Raw genomic sequence first — 26,983 nt, 5'->3', positions numbered from 1 at the left:
CTAATATTAATACAATAATGATTATCATTGCACATTTGCAATGGCATTAAACCAAATAGGAGATGGTGTGAGACGTCAATGCTGGAAAACTAGATAAATGGTGTAAGTGAAATATGATATAGAGCATGTAATTTGCGAGGGTTGTACTTATTTAGATTAAGCTTATTCGGATCAAGTTTAAAATACCTTAATATATCAAAAAATTGATATAATTAAACTCGACTTTAACTCCTCGAGCTTTTAAACTTTTGGGCTTATTCGGTTGAATTGAATACTCAAATTGTTAGGTATTATTTTATTTTATTTCTATATAATTTCAACTTTTTATTTTATTTTTACATTATTTTATAAAATAACCAAAAAAAAGAAATTTGGATATTTGGATTAAGCCCGTTGGCGTTTGAGTTTGGCTCAAATTTATTCAAATTGTCCAAATAAATCCAAAATAAATAAAATCTTATAAATCTAAAGTTTAATTTTAAAATTTTTTGAGTTTATTCCAATTAGTTTGTTAGGCATGATCTATGTTACTATTTTATAATGAAATTAAAAAAAAAAAGGATGAATTAAGCTGTTATTAGACAGCTAATGTATAAGCGTCAGTGTGTAAAAAGAACACGGTTTGACAAAAAAGTAACATACTTTCTTGGTCAAAAAAACTAACAAACTTAATAGAAAATAATGTCTCAATTACATACCATTTTTATATTTCTTTTTCTTTCTTCCAACCCATCTTTATAACTCTATAATGTTAGTCAGCTTATAGTTGAGTTTAAAATTACTGTAATTTTTTTAAATGAAATCACCTTTGAAATATTGATCGTTACTTTTAATTGAGTCAATTTGTAGTCATAGAATTTACAATAACGCTTGTCCGATTCTGTCTGAATAACTCTGGTCAACTTATAAAAAAACAAGAAGAACTGTGATAAAAAAAATAAAAAATAAAATCCTTTGCAACTCAACTTTTGGATAATTGAGATAACAAAAAGTTTGGCAATAATTGTTTTTAAATTTTTTTAACCTTGAGCAATAATTTTTTTAAATCTCAACTTTTGGATTTGAAATAAATATTCATTTACGTTCAGAGGGAGGGGGCAAAAAACATGCCGTTGCCTTTTGAATGTTTGTGATTAGAATTTTGTGAAGTTATATCCTTCAATCTTCAATAGCCAATTATCCAATCTGCTAGTTGATTTAGATACAAAAAATTCATGGACAAATGTTTTAAACATTAAAACTTTCGTTTAGCATCTAAAAATACATCATTCTTCATATTCATTTTTTTTCCCAATAAAAGAATAATTATATAAGATTTTAAACAACACGAATAATAATGAGTATTCATACTTTTTAGAATTACAACTTGAGCATATAAATTTGACATAATTTGATTTTGTTTTTACCTCCGTATAAAAACACGCTGATGAGAAAAAATCTCGTTATAATTTTTAAAAAAAAAACCATTAATAACTTCCAAAACTATCAACAATATGATTGAAGTATATTTAGTTCTTTATCTTTATGTAACATTTTATTTTAATTTTTTAACTTTATAAAGTATCTTTTTAATTCTTTAACCTTAACACTATTAATTTTATTCTAACAAATTTTTACATTAAACTTTCAAATATTGGCAAAACGTTTTTAAATATTGACATAATGAATTTAATTTTTTTAAAATAATAATGATTGACACAAAATATAATCATTTGAAATTAATGATGTTAGAGTTTAAGGACTAAAAAAATACTTTACAAAATTAAAGGATTAAATTAAAATTTTATATAAAATTAAAAGATAAAAAATATACATGCTTATTAATTCATGATATTAAGATTTTAAATGGATGAAACTCATGCTTGATATGAACTTTAAAATGACTTGCGCAACTACACATACATTTATTGATGATATTAATTCATGATTGATTATCATTAATATAAAAAATTATGAGCATTTATTATCTTTTGCCCTTCATCCTTAACAATGATACGCTGGCAAAGGTTTCAAACTGTCACATCCCAAAAATTAGAGGGTGATCGGTACGGGTGTGAACCACTCACACATTCCGTAAGTCTTAGAATAAAAATTTACTCCATTTTTCAAAAGAAAAGAAAGAAAATTTATCAAATTACATGAGAATTAGATAATTCCTTTAAACTCATTATTATAAGAAAGTGTCAAAGTTTTTATAAAAATTTCGATAAAACCTCCCTTGTAACTAGGATCTCCTGAAAATTCTACAACAAATTTTTTTTACAGATAATAGTGGAAATCAGGAGCGTAGCTCCTTTCAACTAGTAACCAATATACAAACCAAAAATAAGGTTTATCAACAACCTATGTAGAGCATCTACTCTTTCTTTCAAATCAAAAAGACATACAAATTATATATTTACATTCAAGCAACAATACCAATCAAAATATTCACCCACTGTAGCTAGTTGCCCTTTTGAGGTCGATGGTGGAATCGTCGTTAGCTAACAAATTGAGACCAAAATATTTTTTTTCAGTGAATAACATTCCCATGGTAAAATTCTCAGAATTTTAATGAACAATCTCTAATAATGGTGTCAGCTGGTTAAAAGTAATTGTACAAAAATTTATAAACATGTACATCATTACCATATTTATAAAATAAGAGTGAATTGAAAACAATTTATGTTATCATGCTTAATGAAAATAATCTGCTCACATATAACTCAAGTGCTACAAATTACTAGCCAAAATCATGTAAATTTCGAAAACGCATATTAATTAATATTTAAGATTTTGAGAACTCAACATAACAGGTTACAAACGAGGACACACAGTCCATAAGGATAAATAACCAAACGTGGCTTATGCCATGAGAACAAACGTGGATACACCAGTCCACGAGGGTAAGTAACCAAACGCAGCCGAAGCTACGAAACAAACGTGGACACTCAGTCCATAAGGTTAAGTAACAAAACGTGGCTTAAGCCATTGAATCAAACGTGGGTATAAAGCCCACGAATATCAAATGTGAGAATAAGCTCACGAAACAAACTAGCTAGTGTTTAACCACAGCGCGCTACGGGCTAACGAAACTGTTGTTAGCAGCAGTGTTCTGTTTTGAGTTCTCCTTAAATCACACTTCAAACATGCTAGAAAATAATTATTATTGAAATAAATTATCATTCTTACTGCCAAACTCACATGAATTGTTTCAAATCTCAACATTTGTCAAAATCATAAATTTACATTAATTGAGTATCCAATAAATTTCAAAGTTCAACAACCATACAAGAATACTTCCATCAAACTTGGAAATATCTTTGTAAGAATCAATAAATACACATAACATAACTCGTTTGTCTTTCATTAATATTTCATAATTTTTAAAATTAATATAATTCATAAGAATAAAATATTTCAGGAAGAGGCTATTAAAAATAAAAATATTAAATGGGATGCTATTCACTTATTCATCAGAGCTTCAAATTTTTAAAGATATCCTTTCTTTTAATTCTGGTCAAGGTTCCTTTCTTCTTTATACCCTATTAGAATATAAATAAATAAATAAAATTTGTCCTAGGTATTTTACCAAACAACATACATACATAATTGCTTAAGTTAATGTTGATATTTTCCTTCCTAAATTTTCAGTTTCATTGAAACCTTACAATATCACCAATTCCATCATTTTCAAGTGGAATCTCAATCTACAATATCATCTTGCTTCCTTGCACAACCATAATATTTATTTAAATAGAAATTTCTCCTCTCTTTTTCTTTTTATGCATGTACGCACAGTCACAAAAGGGATAAATTTTGAAACCCTAATCCTCAACTCACATATATCATATATTATTACCAAGTTAGATGAATTTCTAGCTCAAATTTTAGTCTTACTTCTCCCTATGTAATAGCATGAGAAATAATAGAATAATGTGAGGTTGCCATGATTACACATACCAAACTATAACAGTAGCACGCACAAACTCTACTTTTTGCATTTCACGTATACGCACAGCACTCATGTCCTTATCTCTTACTCTCACGGCACAACAGATTAACAATAGGAGAGTTTAAAATTTCTCACCTCCTCAACCGAGACGGCAACGGACAACAAAGGAGAAAGAGGAAGAAAAATGAAGCTTGTAGCAAAACAGGGAAATAGAAAACGGGACACTACTCGCAAGGAAACACAGCAAATGAATCAGCAACAATAATCCAAACTCATTACAGCACTGCCACAGCTCTGGCAACTTGGTTTCTTGTCCTAGCTATTACTCAAAGGTGACGACATAGATAGAACCAGAGCAAAAAACAAAGAGGAAAAACAGAGACAAAGAACATGAAAGACAGCCGGAGCAATCAGTACAGCACAAGTCTCCAACTCTCTCTAGCAATAATCACTAGTGATAGTAAAGGGAAGGGAGATCTAAATACTCACACATGCACCTGGATAAAGAAGGGAGAAGAAGCTCGATAATCTGAAATAAATAAAGAAAAACAGAGTGCAAAGATCAGAGTTGACTGACCAACAACAGATAGAGTAGAAGCAAGCATACCGACGACAATAACAACTGAAATTGAAAAGAAGCAGCAACGGTTCAAGGAGGAAGAAGGAGAAGGTTTAGCGTGCTCTTTTATAGCACCAAGAACAGAGGAGAAAGCATGTTACAGCTCAAGCCCGCATGCACACCAGACGATGTCACGGTATGGAAGAAGGAAGCCACATACTCACACACTTAACCAACTAGCAACGGCGGACGAAACCTCCGTAGTCACCAACGCCAGTGACTGCTGTATACGGAGGAAGTGAAATTTCTAGACCTAAGATCCCTCTTACTCTCTCCACCGACTTTCTCTCTCTCTTTTTCTCCAGAATTCTCGCCGAAGAACGAAGGAAGAGTTTAAAAAGATCTGATTATAATAAGGGTAATTTGGTAATTTTATAAGAAAAATCAGCAAGGGAAAAGAAAAAAAAATTCCATAGGCTCACTGCGGTTCAAACTTGGAACTAAATGGAAGTAATCCAGCCTAACTACCACTACATTAGCTTTCTCTATTGGCATAATTGTCTAAGGATTTAATATAAACACCCATATATATATATATATATATATTAATTTATTTTATAAGGGTTATCACACAAACAAACCACTAGGGTTGGAATCAAGGCTACTACAAAATGTAAACAATTTTTGAAAAAAAAAACTTACAAATCAATAAAATTCTCATTCCTATCAAAGTATATACATTAATTTTACTTTTTACCCTTAATCCCAATTACAAATACACTTTATGATAAGTAAAGAATATGTTTACACAAATATCTAAACTGAAAAGTATAATGGGTAAAGTAAAATTTTTTTAACATATATTTCCTCCATTAAAAAATATAAAATATTTTTAATCAAATTTCACTCCCAATAAAATAATTATCTACTTTCACACTAACTTTATCTTTTTATATTCACCCCTATTAAATGCCCTATAATAAATATAAAGTTACTATCAATAAAGACATTTAAAAAAACAACAATGACTAAACCTCGAAAGACTAAAAACACCTTACATTTTTAAATATTCAACTTTTTAAAAAATATCTTACATTTTTAGACGAAGAAAGCACTAAGTTGCTTATACTTTATATTTTGAATAAGAGGGAGTGATACATAAGCTCAACATGAAACACTTAATCACAATTGCACAGACAAGAAGAGTAAAACCAACCCAAAAAAAAAAAAAAACCATAAGAAAAAAATATCAATGAAGGACTCCTTAAGGAAAATTTATACTAATCAAAAATCATTTATTATCAAAATTCGAATGGATACTTATTAATTTGAATTAGACTTTTATCAACAAATATCTATTCAAGTTTTTAACTTATTTTAAATTAACAACAGCTCATTGAGGCCTTCTTCCATTTGAATTTACACAACTAATCCTTAATTAATATAAAATTCATCCAGAGGTCCTCCATTGCTATTTTCCCAAAACAGAACCAGAACCATATAGCATAGCTATCAGCCTTTAACGACCAGATCTCTACTCTTTAAATTACAAAATCAATAGCAAAAATGATGAAAAAGTGGCGGTGATTGTCTAGACCACATCAATTTTTATGTTAACAGGCTGTGATAGAGGCCTGATCCACTTCCTCCTCTGGCGGATGGAATGGAAATGGATGGTAACCAAATCAGGCAGTGGTTTTATTGGCCCTTGCTTACCCTTGGGATCCCAATGAAGCATTCTTCCTTGATCCCAAGAACACCCTGCAACAATTGCAGCTTAAAGAGGTCAATCACAACATTCAGTCGTAATAGTGCTTAGTTCATGGAACTGCAATCAGTCCCATACTCTAATTGAAATTGAATTTTGAACCAGTGCCAAATGAAAATATATGCTCATCTGTCTCAAAAGCACATGCCTTCCAACAGGGTCAATTTATTCTATTACAGGCTGACCAGATGATTATCATGTCTGGTTTCATGTTGGAAACTGTGTAAGTGACTTATTACAGGCTTCCACCAAAACTGTAATTTCGGTGGTTTTAGCGTGTATCATGTACCTGTCCTTGAATTACATAAATTTAGCACGTAGTGCCCTGAGCTTGCCGCTTGCAAAAACCTAGTGAAGTTGGCATAAAGACAAGTTATTCCAGAAATTAACTTTAACTTATCCCACGCGGTAAAAATGTTTATAGCGACAACACGAAATAAGGAGGCAAGTGCAGGATTGCATAAGCGCATCTTGGATCGTATCAATAAGCTACCTCATGATCTTTGGCACCACTTTCCATGACAAACCTCAAGACACCATAGCAAGCCCTGGAAGAAGAACAGATGATGTGATCAGAGGAAGTACTGAAGTAGATTCATTTCACAAAGAATTTTGCAGCAGTAAATATCCTAGGAGAGCTAATCAGGAAATTCCGGAGGTAAACAAATCTCTAATAGCGTTTTTTTAATAAGCATAACAATGATTGGCACCTGACATAGTTACGAAGCAATTAAAAAACAGAAAATAGAGAGCAATTATACATGGTAAATGCACAAATCATTCTTCAGTTTTTGTGTTGAGCTACTTAAAGCAATCGGATATGATTGACTGTGTTTGGTTTGAAGGAGAAGAAGGGGAAGGAAAGGAGGGGAGGGGAGGGAATTTTAATGATGTCTTGTTTGGTTTGAGAGGGGAACAAAGGGGAGATAATAATCAATTCACTATTATATCCCTATACATTGGTTTATTTTTTAAAATTGTTCCCCATATAAAATATTTCTCCACCTTGATTAAATTAAATTATAATTTTTAAATGTAGTGCATTATTAATAAATTTTATATTAATTATTACTCCCTCCTTTAAAAAATGTAACACATTTTTTGAGGGGTTGAATTTCCAAAGATGTAAGGCATTTTGAATCTTTTAAGGTGTAATCACTTCTCCTCATTCTAAAAGTGCTTTTATTGAATAGATTGCTTAATATTTTTTCAGGGTGAAACATTTTATTAAATAAGGGTAAATATAGAAAGATATGGTTAGTTTAAAGATAAGTAACTACTTTATTGAAAGTACGATTTGATTAAAAATATCTTTCATCTTTGAACGGAGGGAGTATATATTGATATTGATTACATATTTATTTTATATTATTAAGCAAACAAAACAAAGAAATAAAGGAGTAGGCTTGCCTTGGAGTCGATCGATTTATTGCAATATGAGACCCCCCAAATAGCCGTTGCTGCAAGGGCGGAGACCTAGTTAGGTGACGAATGATGATAACAAGGTGGGTTTCATTGTTGTTCAATCTCAGCAATAATAACAAGATGTGTTTGGTGACGGAGGGTGCGATAGGGAAGGTTGTGGCTGTTTCATTAGGTGGCTTGCTACACTCCCCTCCCGTCCAAAAACTTTCACCCAGATGAGGAGAGGGATCACTCCAAAGCTCCACAATCAAACACACTCTTCAGTTCCTGCACATCTAGATGGTTTGGTTTCATCAGATCATCAACAGCATCCACTAAGGATGGGAGAGAGTAAGATGTAGGAGTTCCCGAACCCCAAGAACTATAATAGTTCTCAAGGACTAACAAAACCCCCATTTAGTCTATATAAGCATTGATGGGAGATCCTCTTAACCCATAAAATCTTGGGCAAGGGATAATAATAGACAATGCTAAAACTATACTGTTTTTGATAAAACTTAGCACAGAATCCATTTTGAAAGCAAGATCTTTTACCTGTAGTCGATCGGATAAGATTAAATTTCAGTTCCTGCACATCTAGATGGTTTCATCAGGTCATCAACAGCATCCTCAAAGGAAGGGAAAGAATGAGATGCAGGAGTTCCCGAACCCCAAGAACTATAACAGTTCTCAAGGACTAACAAAACCCCAAGTTAGTCTATATAAGCATTGATGGAAGATCCTCTTAACCCATAAAATCTTAGGTAAGAGATAATAGACAATGCTAAAACTAGATTTTTTTTAATAAAAATTAGCACAAAATCCAATTTCAAAGCAAGATCTTAACCCAAAAAGTTGGTATTTAAAAAATACACATGGAAAGCTACTGATAAAAAAAAGTTAATTCACAACTATACGCCCTTCAATTCCAGAATAACATAATCTAATAAGACAGTATCTAGTTTGTTGGCAAAAAATAATAAAATAAAAAGCATATAGTTTGCCGAATTACACTCTGAGCACTGATTACTGCATACCCAACACAGCTAAATCAAAGTTACAAGTTATGATTCAATTTGCCGATAACAAAGTTTTACCAAGAACAAGAACATTCTGACTGCGAGTCGTCCTGATTATGATCTCCGTCCTCATCAGCTTAACCCTAACTTCAACTCCAGAATATCCATCCTCTACGAGCTCCCTGGTCAAGACCTCATTAAGCTCCGGAAAGAAAACTCCATCCACCACAAACTGAAAGGTGAAACGCTCTGCATCGAAAACAGCTTCTCATTTAAAACTCGAAAAATTAAAAAAGATCAGATTTCCGCCTCAACAATAGGAAACATGAATAATCAGCACTCACCTTTCGTTCTTTTGGTCAGTTCGGTGGCCACGTGGGGGTTGTGAACTGCGATTGTGCCACACCCGGAGACAGTTTTGTCTCATGGCATCTGGGAAAACCTAGAAATAAAGTTGTCATCCTTTTTTCTTTTCTTTTTTTTAATGAAAAAATTTGTGTAACCCCTTTCATTGATAGATCTTTTTCCATAAAAATAGAGAAAATATCATCAGAACCTATGGACCTGGGTAATTTTGAAAATTTCAAATTTCACTTTATTCTTTTCATATATATTTGAAAATAATATTTTCTAAATAAAGATTTAATCACCTCTAAATTTTTATAAAATTTATTAATTTAATGAGTTGTTTTTAATTCTATGATTAATTGTTAACATTTGAATGCACCCTACATTATATAAGACTAATATTTATATAATTAAATTTGTTTGGATATAAAACATAATCAATTATTTTAGGTAAAATCATGGTTTGGATAAAAAATACCCAAACACCCACATTACCCATAATCAATTAATTCATTGCTAAACAAGTTTCAGTATAAGCTAGGGAGAGGAGCTTCTCAAATTCAATTACACCATTGTAATAGTTATCATCTATCAAAATTTTCTACCATTTCAAATATACCCTTAAACCACATCATCGTGCACCTCCAATTGTTGAATGCCTGTGCTCCTTCTCAATGTGTGTGTTGTCCTCCTAATTTCTCATGAGATTTAAAGCTCTTTGGTTCCTTTAGGCAGTATTATTGCTAGCTTAACTAATAAAAAAGTGACTAATAATTAGTAATCTATTATGTTTCCGACATGCTAGAAATTGATGAATGGATAAAGTTGTATAAATTAAATTGTTAATATTAATATAATTTAAATATCTATAATTAGTTAGATATATAAGTTAAATAATGTATTTTACTTCTTAAACAAAATTTAACAAATTTAATAATATTACATACAACTTTATTAATAATTTAATTTTAAAAAATAATATCATTTATGATAATTTATATAATTAAAATTGGCTTCAATTAAATTATTTAAATATTTTTAATTCTATTAAAATTAATTTTTAAAAAATAATATCTAAACATATTACATTATAACATAATTAATTATAATTAAAATTATTTATATTAATTATAATTAATTATATTCAATTAAAATTTAAATAAGTTCTTAGTCAACTATTAATTTTAAATGAGTCATTATTAATTACGTATAATTATTTATCAGAATTAAAATAAATATTTGTTTATATATTTATAAAATTTTAAAACTAATTAAGTATTTTCTTATAAAATATAAGGTGAAATTTTATATTTTTAAGATGATTCTTTTAATATAAAAATTTCCAGCTTCAAATGATGTTTTCTCACAAAAAAGTTGCCACCGCTCTTACTTTATTTTAATAATTTTTTTAATGTGAGTATATTTAGAATTAGAATTTTAAAGAAGATTTGCTTTTAATTATTTTTATTTTTTATTTTTTCTAGTATTAAATAAAAGTTGTATAAATAGTACCTTTTAACGCGTCAGCGTAACTTTCATCCTTTCTTCCCCTTCCCCTCCCCAATTCTGCGTAACTTGCCCGCGCTGATATTTACATGGACTCGGTTATTAACGCTGCACTTGAAGAAATTTGCTCGCAGCTTCAAAATGGATTACCAGTTGCCGCGCTTTGGCCCAGACTTCAACCGGTTCTTTCAGCCTCGAACCTTGACCTTTCTCCTGGTGTTAAAAAAGCCATATGGGCCAACCTACTGCGCATTCCAACCCTGCGGTTTGAGGTTCAGAATGAGGCTTATAATCCCGGTGACCCTTCAATACAGTCAATTGAAGATGCCGAGAAGCTTAATTTAAAGATTGTCCCTAAACGGAATCTCATAGACAACTTTCTTGGTCTTTACGAATCGAATTCTCTGGTTCCAAATCAAATGCGCATCCTTGAGCTGCTTGCCAATGCCAGGTTCATTACGCTTTAACATAATGACTTTCATATTAAGCAATGTTCTTTTTTTTTATTTTAGGGTTGTATGTGTGCGTGTCTAGGCTTATACATTTGTTAAAGATGGCTGATTGCTCCTCAAGTTGGTTTTTCTTTGTGCTTAAAAAATGGGTCATTAAGGAGGGGAAGTAGTAATACTTGCATGATTGATCTTTCCTCGGTATTATGATGTTTATGGTAATGAATGAATAATTTTTTCTCCTAAAATGGTGCTAATCCACAAAAACTGCTGGGTTGATATTCCTTTATAATGGAGAAGATCAAGTTAGCACTTGATATATGTGTGCAATTCACCATTGATCAGAAGGTGGAATCTTGCATTCATGTGGAGTTCACTGGCGGAAAGGGCTTGAGAAAACTAAATATATTCCCAATAGTGTTACATAGGCCTTAGGTTCATCATGGGTTAGGATTGTGTTTTGGCTTTTCCTTGGTATGTATACAGATTGGCAGTAATGTTGTGTTGTTATATGCTTGTTTCCTTCCTTGTCTTTCTTGTTGAAGCTTCAAGTCATTGCAGCAGAAAGGGGTAGGGAAAGTGATGGGCTCATAACTAATGGGCCAAGCATGTGACTGATTTATGGGTAGTCGAGTTTGAGACGTGAGAATGAGAGTGGGAGAGAAGTATATATTGTGGCTTTGAGGTTAGGATGAGGCAAGGGACATGCGATTTTATTGGGAGAGTTAGCCTGTTGAATAGCTGAGAGTTTTGTACATTTTCTTACCCTTTTGTTTTCCTGAATTTTAGTCCTCTGGTTAGACTCGCGCTCTGCCAGATTATTGTTAATTTGAATTTGTTGCCGTTTGGAGTTGAGTTCCATCTGAAAGACATAAGAGGATTAAATTCCTGGAGGTAGATTTCAGAGTTTTGTTGGTTGAGATTTGTCAGTTGTAATTTATTTCCATTGACTCATTCTCGTTGGTTCTCATAAGTGCTTTGTCGCTTTTAATCTTTAGCCACCTTTCTCCCCATTTTTTATTTGTATATTTTTCTGTATAAATGAAAACTTGCAGATCACATGGAATCACCCAAAGTCAACTTAGTAAACAGCTGCGTATTGAAGGAAATAACTTACATTATGTATTAAGGAGTCTCGAGTGTCAAGGGTTGATTGTGAAGCAGTCTGCTCTTGAAAGAAAGAAAGAAACCTGTGCTGATGGGGAGTTGAAAAATTTGCCGTGTGTATCTACCAATTTAGTATACTTGCATCGCTATGCAAAACAACTTGGCTCTCATCAAAGGTATGAAATCACCACAGCGGGGCAGAAATTGAAAAACCAAGATGATACTAATGGAAATTCTAGTGGAGAGATGGACGTCCTCATAAAGGACTATGCACCTCAAATGAAAACTATCTGTGGCAAACTAGTGAAAGCCAATGGCAAGGTTGCTCTAAACTTTTTTTTGTTATAACAACTGTCATCTAAAGAATCATTCATAGATTTTGATGTTTTTGTTTGCGGATAATCTTTCTGTTGCAGGTTCTCGTTGTGTCTGATATTAAGAGGGATCTTGGTTATTGTGGAACTCCTTCAAAGCATAGGGCTTGGCGAGAAGTATATTCTAGTTATATCTTCTCCAACTTTAGATTTTGTTATACTTTTAGGGATCTGTAAATTTTAATCTGCATGCCTTATTGGTGCTTTTTATCTTATTTTTATTTTTTAGATAAATTTCGCCACTAATTGCATTGTGTTGGTTTTTTGTGAAAAGATTTTGCACAGGTTGAAAGCAGATAATATTGTGGAGCAGTTTGATGCCAAAGTAAATGGCAAGGTTAGCTGTTGCATTATTATGATCAAATGTCCCATTAGTTTTATGTTCCTGAATTTCTATTCATTGGAGGAGAAAGGAACAGTGTAGTGGTGACTGATCAAAGAATATACTCTCTCTGGTCCTTATTATAGGACACTTTCAATCATTTCATGCATCTTAAGAAAAGTTAATTTTTTTCTTGATATCATAAAAAAGTGAGATGTATTTTCATTTTTACCCTTGGCTTTAAATGATGATACAACTATATTAAATACTTTTATGTTAATCAAGAAGGGGTAAAATTGAAAAAGGTGGTTTAATTATTGCAAGGTGTCCTATATTTTGGATTAAAAATTACTTTTAGAAGGTGTCTTATAAATAGGACCGGAGGGAGTACATGATAACGGAAGATTGGGTGAGCAGTGAGCTGTCCGGGAAATTAACCAGAAGATATTAAATTATTTTCGGGTGCTATTTATGGTAATATTGGGGGATCTTTTGGATTATTCCCTCTCTCTTAGATTAAATATAAATCAGAGTTTGAGGGAATGATTTTGAATGTTTTGAGCCTGACAATTTTTGCCTCATTATTTTGGTTCTCTCTCACTCTCTACCTGTATTCTAGCTTCCAGCTGCAATTCTGTTCTCTCAATTATTATAAATGAAATGACTCATCTTGCATAACACACTCAGGAAGGGAAACAGGGAGAGTGTGACACTGTTATTATGTATTATTTATCCACATTTCTTTTTGTCTCTTTTGAATTTCCAAGTACCAAACATAAGATGTATTTCCAACTCCCAATTACCAAACATAATCTAGTGATTATGCTATTATGTATTTTAACAATATCCTTCCAAATAACATGGAAGTAATTACTAATACTCACTTAGATGGAATATTCGTTGTATGGGTAACCAAAGGCCTATTCAGTTCTAAAGGCTCTTATTTTAGTATTCCTAATGTCAAGCAGTGTTCTGTCTAGTGCTTTGATATTTTTCATATTTTTCTTACAGTATCTTAAAGTCTTTTTTTTCTGTAGCTTGTATTACTCTGGTTTGGTGGTCTGACTGTAGGTGTTACTTGCTCACAGGTTGAGGCATGCTTGCGGCTGCTTGATTCAAAAACTACTGGATCTGAAAACGAAGATAAAAACTTGAACTCCGGGAAGAAATGCCAAGTCATGGAACAGTTTGTGGAACTGCCTATAGAGCATCAAATTTTTAACTTGATTGATGCTTCAGGATCAGATGGCATCAGTTTAAAAGAGGTGTGCATTTGATTCTTTTTTCCTCTTTATTGCTAGGATATATGAAAAGATGCGGGGGGTGATAACACATGAACAAAAATTGTGCAAACCCTTACTAAGGCATTTTGTTTTCTCAAAACTAAGAAAATTAGAGTCAACATTCTCTGAAGTATGGACATTAATGAATTAAAATGGGGATAAAATGCAATGAAAAAAATGAATATTGCTAATAGCTTGATATATACTTCCCCCTTCAATTGTGTGTCCACGTGTTAAATAGCAACATGCTGGTAGCAGCAACAATAACAAGTTTTACCCCACTAGGTGAGGTTGGCTATATGGATTATATGACGTGACTGTGCTCTATTAATAGCCAAATCTTTGGATATATTATTAACCAAAAGGTCCTGTCCAATAACTTCGTTGAATGTTCTGTTTGGTTTTCTTCTACCTCTATTCATAGGACTTAAAGACTATTCTACCCTTCTCACTAGCATCTCCAATGATGTTCTTTGTATATGTTTAAGTTTTCTTAAAATGAGACTCTACTATTTTCTCCTTAATAGATGTCACGCCAACTCTTCCTTGTATGTGATTATTATTAATCTTATCTTTTCTTGTATGCTCACACATCCACCTCAACATTCTCATCTTTGTTACCTTAATTTTATGTTCTTGTTGTCCCTTTAAATTTCAATATTTACTACTATATAACATTGCTAATCTTATAGCAGTTTAATAAAACTTCTTTTTTAGTTCATTAGGTAGGTACTTTCTGATTACAAATAATTTCTGTAACAACAAAAGAGAATTAAAGAAAAGCATGTATTTAAACCTACTGTTTCTTTTCTTTTTGGATCTCACCTACTAGTTGTCTTGTGTGAGTTTGCAAACTTCATATTTGAGCAACTGCTTGTGATTCACTGTTTCTTTAATTAAAATGTTCTCTCTCTTTCAATGGAGCTATGTGCATCCCTGTTTGTGCGAAGTTCTGCCTTCCACTTTTAATTTCTTTTGATAGTTCTTGTAAACAGATCAGTGAGAGGCTTGGAATTGACCTAAAGAAAAACCACAGCCGACTCCTAAATATGTGCTATAGATTTGGAATGAAAGTGCAGGAGGAACAATGTCAAAAATCAAAGACAATTAGAGTTTGGACATCGAGGAATTTCAATCCCAAACCAGAAGCTATGCTTGTTCACAAGCCTGATGAAGATACAGCTGTAGTCCAGAAGGTGCCTGACAGTTCTGCAATTATAATTTCTGAAAATGTTGATCCAATATCCAATGGAGATCCAGCTGGCCCGGGGCAATTGGAAGATCCAGCAACTAATACCAAACTTTCATGTGGATCTACTGGAAATATTGAGCCTAATGATTTTGCAACTCCGTTAAATTTGCAAGGGTTGGGTCCAAGATGTACAGTTTTTAACACCACACATGATCTAGTCTGTGCTGCAGATGAGTGGGATGTAGCATCAACAAGAACCCCACCTCCTGATGTTTCTAACAGTGCACGTGATTTAGTCAGTGCTGCAGCTGAGGGGGATGTGGCATCAACAAGAACTCCACCTCCTGATGTTTCTAACAGCACATGTGATTTAGTCTGTGCTACAGCTGAGGGGGATGTGGCATCAACAAGAGCTCCACCTCCTGACGTTTCAAAATTATTTTTCTCTGGACCAAATCAAAGTTTTTCTTTCACTGTGAACAGCACTAAAAGGGCAAAAAGGATACTTGAAAGATTAGAGGTCCTTGTGATTTTCTACTGTAATAAATGCTTTTAGGAGTTTATTGCATCAGATTATTTAGAAGCATTGTTTTTTTTTCTTTGGCAGGATGAAAAGTTTATTTTGAGACCTGAAATGCACAGGTGGCTTAATAGCCTTGAGAAGGACAAGTGTGCCAAAATGGATCGGAAGACTATTGATCGAATATTGAAGAAACTTCAGGAACAAGGGCTCTGCAAATTGATCACGGTATACGTTCCAGTTATTACTAAATATTCTGGGCAAAAGCATTGGGTAGTGGTTGTGCATCCATCCATAAATCTATCTCCTGAATTATTTGAGAAAATTCAAGATAGAGCGAGATCATTTGATGGGTATATTCGTAGTCAAGGCACTTCCCAGAGAAAGGACGACGAATCGATACCTGTAATGGAGGATCTTCAGAAAACTCAAAGTTCGATATTCCCTGATGAACGACCTGGTAAAGCAGAAGCCATGCGTGCTAATGGATTCGTGTTGGCAAAAATGGTTAGGGCAAAGTTGCTTCACAGATTTCTATGGGATTATCTAAATAGGTCATCAAGCCATGATGATGCTTCATCACCTGAAGAATGGTTCAATGAGCTAAATAATCCTCGTGGCAGCTGCAAGTTATTTTCTCTGGAAGCTGCAATTAAAGAGATTCCACTCGAGCTATTCTTACAAGTGGTTGGGTCCACACAAAAATATGAAGAAATGATTGAGAAGTGTAAGATGAGTCTACGTCTTTGTGATCTTTCTGCAGAGGAGTATAGGAGTCTAATGGACACTCATGCAACTGGAAGGCTATCATTAGTTATTGACATTTTACGCCGGTTAAAGGTATTGATTAGAAGTCACTTGAGGTTCAGCCATTGCTAAATACTTTCTTTAAAAATAATATATTCCATTGACCTGCTATCCTCAGAAATTGAGATAAGGTCAAAGAGTGTTGTTAGCAGTGGAGCAATCAATAGCATAATATGCTGACTCATTCCATATTCCTGCTCTCTGCATCTTGAAACTTATATTTAAGGTGTTTATAAATTTAGTGATTTGATTTCTTTTCTAATCCTCTCTTGGTTGCACTTCTATTGAAATGTTTGAATTTAGTTTAGGTTTACTGCAATGGAGCGAAAGCTGTAATCTTTTTCTGTTTATTTTGATGATTATTATTTTTATAAACAAAAAACTGCACTATTCATGAGACTTGAATAGTGTTGTGCGTTCTTTTGACTTCATACAATGCACAGAAAAACATGTCAATTTTGTTACATAAGGGAGTTCCCCCTTTCCCTTCTAATGAAATGAGAAGTCTGAAAAGGGTGTTGCAAAAGAGAAACATTAAAAGAGGGAACTGTAAGCAAAATGCAATGAGATAGAAGGTTAAATATGGAGATTAAGACTGAAATTGTTAATTTGCTGAATTATGCCTGATAGAGGATCTATTTTTATAGTTGATTCGGATTGCGACTGATTTACAATCTAGAGATGGAGTCATGACACCATGTGCTTCTTTTACTCACATGATGGAGCTTAAGCCTTACATTCGAGGAGCCCCTTTCAAATGATGCATCATCTATCAGTTTCATTTCTGTTGATCTTCGACCAAGAATCAGGCATGATTTTGTTTTGTCAAATAGAAATGCAGTTGATGAATATTGGCAAACATTGGAGTATTGCTATGCCGCTGCGGATCAGAAAGCTGCCTCATTTGCTTTCCCTGGATCTGTGGTTCCTGAGGTAATCTCCTAGTCTCCAATGAACAATTGAGACTTATTATGATGAATTAATTCCTGGACAATAAATTAAAATCTGAAGCTTGTTTACGTATTAATGAGGGTATGGTAGTAATTGTCATTGCTTTCTGTCGAAATTTTTATTTATATTTTTTTTTATTTTGCTTTTATTCATCTTGGTGGCCTAATATATATTTCTCCAATTCAAAAATGGATAAAGTTTAGGTACTGGTTTTAGGTATTAGCTAGTACTTTTTCTTGTGAACGGATAATAGGTATTTTGTTTTTTTACAACTTAGCATTTCATGATTGTTTTTTTTTTTTTTTGAAAATTATCTTCTGCCCCTTTTTGAAAATAATTGATTGCCCACACATAAAGAACTTAGTTATTGCCTTGATGGAACTGATAGGCTGATAGACTGTGAATCCTCTGTTTCCATTTGTTAGGTTTTTCGCTTTCGTTCATGGGCCTCTACTCAACTTATGACATCTGAACAACGTGCGGAGCTTTTAAAGTGTGTAATGAAGAATGATTCAAGTGGAAAAATTTCATACAAGGACTGTGAGAAGATTGCTAAGGATCTAAATCTCACCTTGGAACAGGTTAGTTTGTTTTAAGCTGCTGACATGATTTATGATTTACTTTTTAACACTGGGCAAATTTTCTATCAGTAGCTATATGTGATTCAGTCATTGTGCTTCTCTGTGGCGCTAAACAACAACAAGAAGAAGCCTTAACCCACTAGGTAAATAGCATGCCAATTAAAGTGGACTTTCCCAGCTTGACTTTGGGATCATACTATTGTTTTGAGATTTAGGTCTCCACCTGAGTAACCTAATGCAACCTTGGGCTTTTGGCCCAATACATGGAAACACGCTTGGGCTATTCTGCTGAGTTGCACCTGAAATTAATCAGGAAGAGATTTAGTTTAAGACATACTGCGTTCTTTTTAAGAGAAGAGTGCCCTTTGTTCCCCCACAGATCCCTCTCTTGACAGTAAGCATACAACATAATGGTTAAATCATGGAAGGTAACTTGAATCCACAAATCATTTGAGATGAGTGGACTCTGATTCTTTTTTTTTTTTAATTTGATTTTTTTTTTTTGGCACAGAGGTGCTGGATATTCCTTTTGAATGTTCCATCCTGTTTCCTTGTGTCTGTCACCATAAAAGTGATTGTAAATCCTTAGGAATTGTCATTGTGATGACCAGTAGATTCCAAGTTGATGCATGTGCATTCATTATGACTCCCAACCCTCTTATGAGAATATGATGGGTCTCGCTTACTGAGTCAAATTCCCTCTGCCTGCCATTATTGGATCATGCAGGAAACTGTTCTGTTACACTTTAGCAGATAACTATGTAACATTTAAAATTCTATCCCTATTGTTTTTCCTCTAGACTTCTAAAATGAATTTCTGTTCCTCCCTACATCTCCAAAGTCCAAAGTGTTTGCTTGAGAAGACAAGGCCAAAGGGAGGCTTCACTGCCCAGGATGATGGCAAGTAATTACACTCTTGATACACTCAAATTTGCCTGGATAATTCTTAATTACACTCTTGATCCTGATATGCAAAATTAAATATTCACTACAGTGGTTATTCCTTAATCACATAGAAACTTAGGGATGACTTCAATTTCATTTATTAATGCTGAAAGCTTTCTCAATGTGAAATTCTGCTAACCTACAATAAATTGTGTTACATAAACTAATCCTTAAAAAATTCCAACCTCAGTCATTTAGAAGCTGTTAATAAGTGGTAATGGCTATTGCTCACATTCAAAAGAATATTGCAATATATTTGATGCTTTATACAAATTGATGGAATCAATGAAAAATGTTGAGTTCCAAATGCTTTTGCATCCAATTATTGTGATATGATCAAATGTAAGACCCCTTTTTGAAGGAATTGCATCAGATGGCAAATGTACTGACTGAAAATTGACTTTAACATGTGGCCAAATATTGATCAATTCAAGCCTTAGGATCTCATTTTTTGGGGGAAAAATGGCCTTTCATGACTCACTATTTCAGGGTAGTGTCAGTTGTCAAGGATTTGTGACTCTTTGAGATTCAAGAACTTCTTTATTCTTATATCTGGTTACTGTCAGTGGTATCCGCGTTTGTATTTGCTGTGACAAGCAATGGACACTTAAGTTATCCACAATAACCAGTGAGGAGGAACTTCCAACTTTTCATTGCTTGCTTGCATTTAGTGATGCCCACATCATATCCTGATTTCAGGGCACACCCAAGATTCATCAAACATGCTAGAAGGGCAACCTGGGGAGGATATCTTATGCTCCCTTTTTGTACTCTTGTTCTCCCGATATAATATCATATTTTATTCAAAAGGTTAATTAAAATTTGTATATTATACTTTCAATGGTGCTTCTTTCTCTCTGATAGAGCTCTGCTCTAAAGTAACTATTAGAACCAAGCTTTTAATGCAAAGAGAAATAAATGAGGGAAATTTTGAGGTTTTGATATTAATGCATATGAATTGAATCAGTGTTACAAAAGAGAAACTCACTGATTCAAGCCAAAACCCTATTCCTTACAACTGAAATTACAAACCAAATGAAAGAACACAGCAACAAGAAAAGGCCTCCCACTGGTGTTCGAGAGACCAGTACTCTCCTCACTTCTGTCTAACTCTCCACAAACATCCTTGAGTGCCAACAAAAATAATACAGCAAAATAAAGCAAGCAAAAAGGTGACTTCAATATCAAGACTAAATCTAAGCCACCCTACCAAAACATCATGGCTTAATCCTTCTTTTCTGGACCCCCAGGATATTAATCCTGATCTAATGGGTATTTCCTTTCTACACCCAACTGCCCCCTTGATCTCGTCTTATAAGTCCGACCATATCTCGCGGTCACATCACTCTCCCCTAACCCCTCCCTCTCCACCCCCTCATTTAGTATGTTTGAAACAGTGTGTGACTATTGCTTTCATATTTTCATTGACATTTCTCTGCCTCTCTCTCTTTAAATGTCACTTGCAGGTACTCAGTATGTGCTCCAGCAAGCGTCGCTATGGTCTCAATCAGTATAAAAATCAAGCAAATGAGGATTTAGGGAATGAGAATCTTTCAATAGGTCAAAAAGGAAGGTCATCTTGCCGCCGAAAAATAGGTTCTCCAGAGCCGAGGCCGGCAAAGGATGCAAGAATAGATTCAGCAATTGATATCGGGGGGATTTGCACAGAAGAAGAAGAAGCCATGTGTATTGATTTGGGGGAGCATGCAACTCATATGCAAGAATTTCAGGAGGATGATCATCATGAAACTGAGAACACTGAAAATTGTCATTCCCTTGTTAGCCAGTGTGTCTTGTCAAAAATGAAGCCAAGACGGCAAAGGAGATTCTTATGGTCGGATGAAACTGATAGGTAAGCAATTATTTGGAAAGGCTGATGAATAGTAAACCCAAGAAAAAATTATACTTCTGAAATAGGTGTTACATTATGGCCTATTTGAAGATGGATCATGCGTATATTCATACCAACTACCCAACAAGTAATACAGCCGACTGTTGCAAATATTTTTAATTTGTCAATCAATAATGAAGTTCATGAGTATGATATTTTTTATTTTACTTATTAGATTTTTTATGTCAACTAGATTGTTCTATTAAATGTTTGCTCTATTTTTTATTATTTTTCCGAATAAATGAATAGATTTTTTAGAAATTGAAGAATTTAAAGCTAATTGGAGGATAAGAAATCTGCGAATCTGAAAATAAAAGGAAAGCTCAAGGCAGTAGTAATAAAATCCCTGTAAAACCTAATGGTGTAGAAGAGCGTCCTGCTCTTTCAGTGACAGTAGCAATTATCTTCTTTTACTTTATGCCCTTGTGGCTGTAAATATGGCCTTGTCTGACTATCTCACGCTTGATCTTATTTTAGGCTGTTGGTGATTCAATATGTTAAAAACCGTGCTGCTCTTGGTCCAAAATATCATCGCACTAATTGGGCCACACTTCCCGATCTTCCAGCACCTCCTAGAACCTGTCAGAAAAGAATGATTTCTTTGAATCGTAACTTAAGATTCAGGAAAGCTGTGATGAGACTTTGTAACTTGCTTGCTGAACGCTATGCAAAACAGCTGGAAGAGACTCAGAACATGTCATTGAAGAATGATGATTGCAGACAGCTTGTACGATGTCCATCTAAGGAAGTTGTTAATAATTTTAGCCAAAACGTTGAAACTCAAGCAACTAGTTTAAATGGAGAAGCTTGGGATGACTTTGAGAACAGAAGCGTCAAGATAGCCTTGGATGAGGTTCTTAGATGCAAGAAGATTGCTGAGTTGGAAGCCTCCTCTAAGAAAGATAGATCTCAAAATGAAGGGTGGTCAGTTGCAAATACGCATGCTGAAGGACAGGTACTTCTCTAACACTTCTGACAATAATAGAAAGTGTTTTATTAAAATCGAGCTTGGCCTATTACTTTTTTGCTCTTTCGTTTCATTAAATGGAGATATTATTGAATGCTTTTTTACTTTCTAAATCTTGGGCTATTATTGAGCATATTTGACTATAGAAATCATTTTTCTGCCAGGATTTTCAGGAAAATGAAGTAACTCCACCAGTCATTCCTAGTGAGCTTATCCACTCTCATGAGAAGAACCTTGCATTTCCTACCCAGAGATCGCATCGCCGTCGTCTTGATAAAAAATTTATTAGGTTTTTAAATTTTAGGGCTAATGTTAACCAACAAGTGCATGAATCATTGGCTGTTTCAAATGCGGTGGAGCTATTTAAGCTTGTTTTCTTAAGCACCTCAACAAACCCACAGGCATCAAACCTGTTGGCTGATATTCTCCGGCGTTACTCCGTGCATGATCTGTTTGCTGCTTTTAACTACCTTAGGGAGAAGAAAGTTATGGTAAATGATTCTCAACCTCAGATAGTTTTATTTGTTTTGTGATATGTTCATATGCTTGGGTTGAATTGATGATACTTCATACTGTTAAATTTAACATGAGTGTAAAATTAATATTTGCAAATCATATACTATGAGGTATGGTAAATATATAAATGCATTTCTCCATAGATTATGGCTGTTATTTACTTTTTCAGCACTTCATTGTGTAAAATTTCATCTACATTTGAAACAGTTCTTTAGAATGCTCTTTAATAAAGCTCTATCATATAGAAGGTAAACTGTAGCTTTATATATCTATTGTTGAGTTGGAAGACAAGACATATAGCAGTGTGACGTAAAAAGTAATACGGTTGAGACATGCATGTGAAGGTGAACATATTAGTTGAAGTAAGGGTGCAGTAAAAAATTACTTGAGATTGGTGTTCCGCTGTAGAAGGAGCAAATAGCCCAGTGCAAATTTTGTAGTTTTATGTTGTGAGTCAAGGAATAGGGAGGCTAATGATGATTTGTAATGCTACAGCTTTCAAATTCCATGTTTCCATGCATTTGAAATGTATCAAGGGCTGTTGAAATCTTTGAGGAAAAGCGAGTTTTATTTCACAGCATTGAATAATACAGTAGCAAGGTTTCATAAATGTTAAGTGTTAGTTTCTGAGCAAGATAATAACACCTACCTGAGAAGTGTAAGAGGGATAGGTGCTTTGAGTTTGTTTGATTATCCATTATTCTGGTGGCTGGAGGGATAGAATGGTGAGGTAAGGTGCGGTTTGAAATTTAGAGGCCAGATCACACTCAGTTATAATATGATGCATTCTGTTTATGGTGCAACGATTTGGAAATAAAACAAGACAGTGATGCATTCTGTTTATTGTTCTCTTATTCCATTGGTGTCGTGAGATATAGATATGGTGCAATGATGGTAGACAATCCATCATATCCCACTTAATCAGCTAGTTTGAAAAATAAATCCCTACTAATCCTAATTAGGAGATAAATAAGGAAATAACCAAGTTTGGAAATAACTTAAAAAATAAAATTAATGATAATAATTATGATAACCGACATTAGATTTGAGACTCAAGTTTACTATGTCCCGGTTCTCACCTTGCAGTGCTTACACTTCTCGCCTATTTGAGTTTTGTTCAAAAACCTTGTGTGACAGCATGATTCAAGAAAGATATCCTGAGGTGCCTCAGTTCTTCCATGGGGAACTGGCTGAAAATTGAGTTTATAGTAGTTCTTAGGGGAACTACAAGTTAATCAGACTATTATTTGGCAATTACTTAACACAGGCAAATTCCATTGAAATAGAGCAAGACATCATTATATGTGAAGACATTTTCTTGACTACCTAGTTGCCACATTTATATTTTGTCTTTTGGCCTTTGCTTTCTAAACTCTACGTATAATTTTATTTGACAGATTGGAGGAAATGGAACTCAACCTTTTGAGCTATCACAACACTTTTTACATGGCATTTCCAAGTCACCATTTCCGTTTAACACTGGAAAGAGAGCTGTTAAATTTTCTACATGGCTGCATGAAAGAGCTAAAGACCTCACCAATGTAGGGGTAAATCTTGCAGAAGATCTGCAGTGTGGAGACATTTTTCATTTGTTTGCTTTAGTTTCATCAGGGGAACTTTCTATTTCACCGTGCCTACCAGATAATGGTGTTGGAGAGGCTGAGGACTTGAGAAATACAAAACGTAAGGCAGATGTTTGTGAGTCTTCATATGGTGATAAAGCTAAGAAACAGAAATCCATATTTGGGGTAGAAGGTGAAGTCATTTCACGTCGAGAAAAAGGTTTCCCTGGTATTGTGATATCTGCACACTGTGCAGCAATTTCAGGAGCAGATACTATAGACTTGTTCAAGGATAAAGATAATCTTAACTTTGAACAACCTTTTGAGGGGATTTTTCAACTAAACAAAGAACAAAGTTGTAATTATCCTCCTCCTGAACATATGCTGGAAATCGTCAACTCATGTGACACTGTATCCATAGGAGAAAATGATAATGAATCATCTTGGGAAGCTATGTCAGGCTACGCTAGGCGATTAATGGTTCCTTCTGATCAAGAACAGACCCCTGCAATCTCTGCTGGGGTCTTCAGGAATGTTTATGCTGCCATCCAGAAGGTTGGTGACCAAGGTTTGAGCATGGAAGAAGTTTCTCGAATTATAAATTTGCCAGGTATAGGTAGTCTGGGATTTAACCAAGCATATGATTGTCTCAAAATCCACCAAAAAAAAAAATAGAACTATTTAAATTACTTTGAAATATTTTCTTGTTTTTCTTTTCAGGGGTACATGTAGATGGAATTATTGTTGATGTTCTTGAAGCATTTGGACAAGCCTTAAAGGTTACTTCTCCCTTCCCTATTGAATATTTTAGTGGCCTGGGGACCTATGAATTTTATGAACTGCTCTAGTAGTTGTCATTTTTTTAGAAATGTACTAACAAGCGTATTTATGGATTTATTTGCATTCACCCCGCTTAGTGGTATATCTTTGGCCATTAACTTTAGTCTTCCAGCTGTCTTTCTGGGAATTTTTATTCATGACCTGAATCCTGGTGTCTGTTGGTCTTCTCTTTTTTTAATCACTACAACATTGTCCTGCACTTCTCTATTTCTGTTTTCATGATTTTAATCATAAATCCTAGAACACCTGGCATAGATATTCAATTTTTAAATTGTAAATTCACTAACTTGAGTTATCAAGAGTTTTTATATCTTTCGATCCTTAAACACCTATTATGATTATATAAATTTGCAGTTGTTGAGAAGGAATGGTCACTTCCTCTCTGGTGTTAAGTAAGATGAAAGATCCGGAAAGAGCAATGGCAAATCCAAGAGCTCACTTCAGTCTGATTTAGTATTCTTTTGTAGTTCCATGTAAGAAATAAAATTTAAGTAACCCGTGTTGGAATAAAATTTGGCATAAGGCTTAATTTCATTTTGAAGGAGGTTCTAATCTGTTAACCTTGTGTACGTCAGTAGTTTCATAGATGTGCAATTGTTGATATTCTCTTTTTTGGGCAGGTCAATGCTTATGCTTCTGTTCGAGTTGTTGATGCTTTATACCGCTGCAAGTACTCTCTGACCCGTGTGTCTGGTTTTCATCAAGCTGTTCAACTACCTTCCTCAACAAAGACCATTGAGAAAATTGATTCTACACGCAAGCTTTATGAACCAGAGAAACAAGATGGTAACCATGCTAGTTTGCTGAGGAAGAGAAACAACAGCACTGATCAAGTGCACAAAGTGACGATTCTTAATCTTCCTTGCGGGGATGTGGATTCTGAAAATCAAACTTGCAATAAGGATAAAGGCTTTATGCAAGACCAAACTGTTTTGTCCAGAGTCGGTTATGAGAGAGAAACAGCGGAATTTTCTTCTGGTGAATCGCGTGTGCCAATATTGCCATGGATAAATGGAGATGGGACAGTAAACCAAGTTGTCTTCAAGGGACTTAGACGTCGTGTTCTTGGAATTGTGATGCAAAACCCAGGGATATTGGAGGTAATAGTCAATTCTCTTTCTCAATGTTTTTGAATGAGTTTCTTGATAATTCATAATGAAGCTGCGAATGATAGTGGTTGCATAATGACATGTGTAGCTTAATTTGGGTGCACCCTGAAAATGACGTTTAATATGAATCAACCAAAAAAAGGATGAAGTCTTGCAAACCAACTGATGCCTTTTTTTTTTTTTTTTTAAATCTGTTGTAGGATGCAATTATACATCAGATGCAAGTGCTGAATCCACAGGTCTACCTCCAAGTTAAATTTTTTTGGAACTTTGTTTTGATATTGTTAACCAAAAGTTTTTCATTCTTTATTCAGAAACAGCAATTTTGATCTAGGAATTGGATTTGATTTTTGCTTATGATGTCTCACAGAGCTGTAGAACTCTTCTGGAAATGATGGTTCTGGATAAACACATTATCGTAAGGAAGATGCAACAAAATAGACCTGATGGGACCCCCTTCTTGCTTCAGAATCTGTTTGGAAGCAAATCCAATAAAGAAAAGTTGATTTGCCGCAGCCACTTCTTTGCCAATCCCATGAGCAGTTCCTTCTTGTAGGCGAATTCTGCTGGGGAACAATCAAAGCCAATGTGTAATACTTCACCTTAGGGCCAAATAGTGTACAGTATTTCTGTGTATTTATTTTTTTCCCTTTATATATATGTACTTGTTTCTTTACAGGTTAGTATTTTACATTTCGTAGTTATGAAGGGATTTGCATCTGTCATGCGAGCTGGCTTGGTTATTTATCAACCTCATGTTATCATTTACCAAAAGGTTACACGTCTATGATCTTCTTCAACCGGGCTCCATGCATAACGGTACCTATTAAGGTACGGACAGGAGAATAAGCATCATGTTTGGTATGGAGGGATGAGGGAGTGGGATTAGAATTGGGATTGGGACTGACTAATTTCAAGCTTTTGTGTTTGGTATGTGAAAATAAAAATTTTAATTTCAATTCCAATCCTACATAGGTGGAATTATTCAGTACCACCATCCCTTAATATTGCAAAATCAATCTTGAGATT

At 34.1% G+C, this 26,983-nt stretch overlaps 1 protein-coding gene and 2 long non-coding RNA genes across 5 annotated transcripts; 1 reads left to right on the top strand and 2 right to left on the bottom strand.

Moving 5' to 3' along the window:
- Positions 1-5,897: 5,897 nt before the first annotated feature.
- LOC129291041 (uncharacterized) lies at positions 5,898-6,811 on the bottom strand. Its single transcript, XR_008588613.1, has 2 exons — positions 6,755-6,811; positions 5,898-6,609 (listed from the first exon to the last, which is right to left on the bottom strand). It is a non-coding gene; the product is annotated as an uncharacterized LOC129291041 (long non-coding RNA).
- Positions 6,812-7,672: 861 nt separating this feature from the next.
- On the bottom strand, positions 7,673-10,563 carry LOC129291040 (uncharacterized). 3 transcript variants are annotated; one of them, XR_008588611.1, is made up of 4 exons: positions 10,545-10,563; positions 9,029-9,126; positions 8,221-8,933; positions 7,673-7,953 (listed from the first exon to the last, which is right to left on the bottom strand). It is a non-coding gene; the product is annotated as an uncharacterized LOC129291040 (long non-coding RNA). The 3 variants fall into 3 exon arrangements; XR_008588612.1 differs by lacking the exon at positions 10,545-10,563 and having other exon boundaries at positions 7,673-7,961; positions 9,029-9,160; XR_008588610.1 differs by lacking the exon at positions 10,545-10,563 and having other exon boundaries at positions 9,029-9,157.
- Positions 10,564-10,580: 17 nt separating this feature from the next.
- LOC129291039 (uncharacterized) lies at positions 10,581-26,679 on the top strand. The gene is given in 18 exon segments (XM_054928141.1): positions 10,581-10,989; positions 12,043-12,415; positions 12,511-12,585; positions 12,743-12,805; positions 13,879-14,055; positions 15,069-15,785; positions 15,873-16,625; positions 17,240-17,332; positions 17,334-17,525; positions 17,969-18,124; positions 20,536-20,921; positions 21,438-21,915; positions 22,092-22,418; positions 23,841-24,615; positions 24,726-24,784; positions 25,466-25,945; positions 26,155-26,193; positions 26,325-26,679. Coding segments are annotated over 18 exon segments (5,691 nt in total). The 5' UTR covers positions 10,581-10,627; the 3' UTR covers positions 26,511-26,679.
- The last annotated feature ends 304 nt before the right edge of the window (positions 26,680-26,983 follow it).

Source organism: Prosopis cineraria, unplaced genomic scaffold (genome assembly GCF_029017545.1).
Source record: "Prosopis cineraria cultivar Desert tree isolate PC_DT_omini unplaced genomic scaffold, ASM2901754v1 PC13, whole genome shotgun sequence".
NCBI lineage: Eukaryota > Viridiplantae > Streptophyta > Magnoliopsida > Fabales > Fabaceae > Prosopis > Prosopis cineraria.
This window is presented reverse-complemented; position numbering and strand designations above follow the sequence as displayed.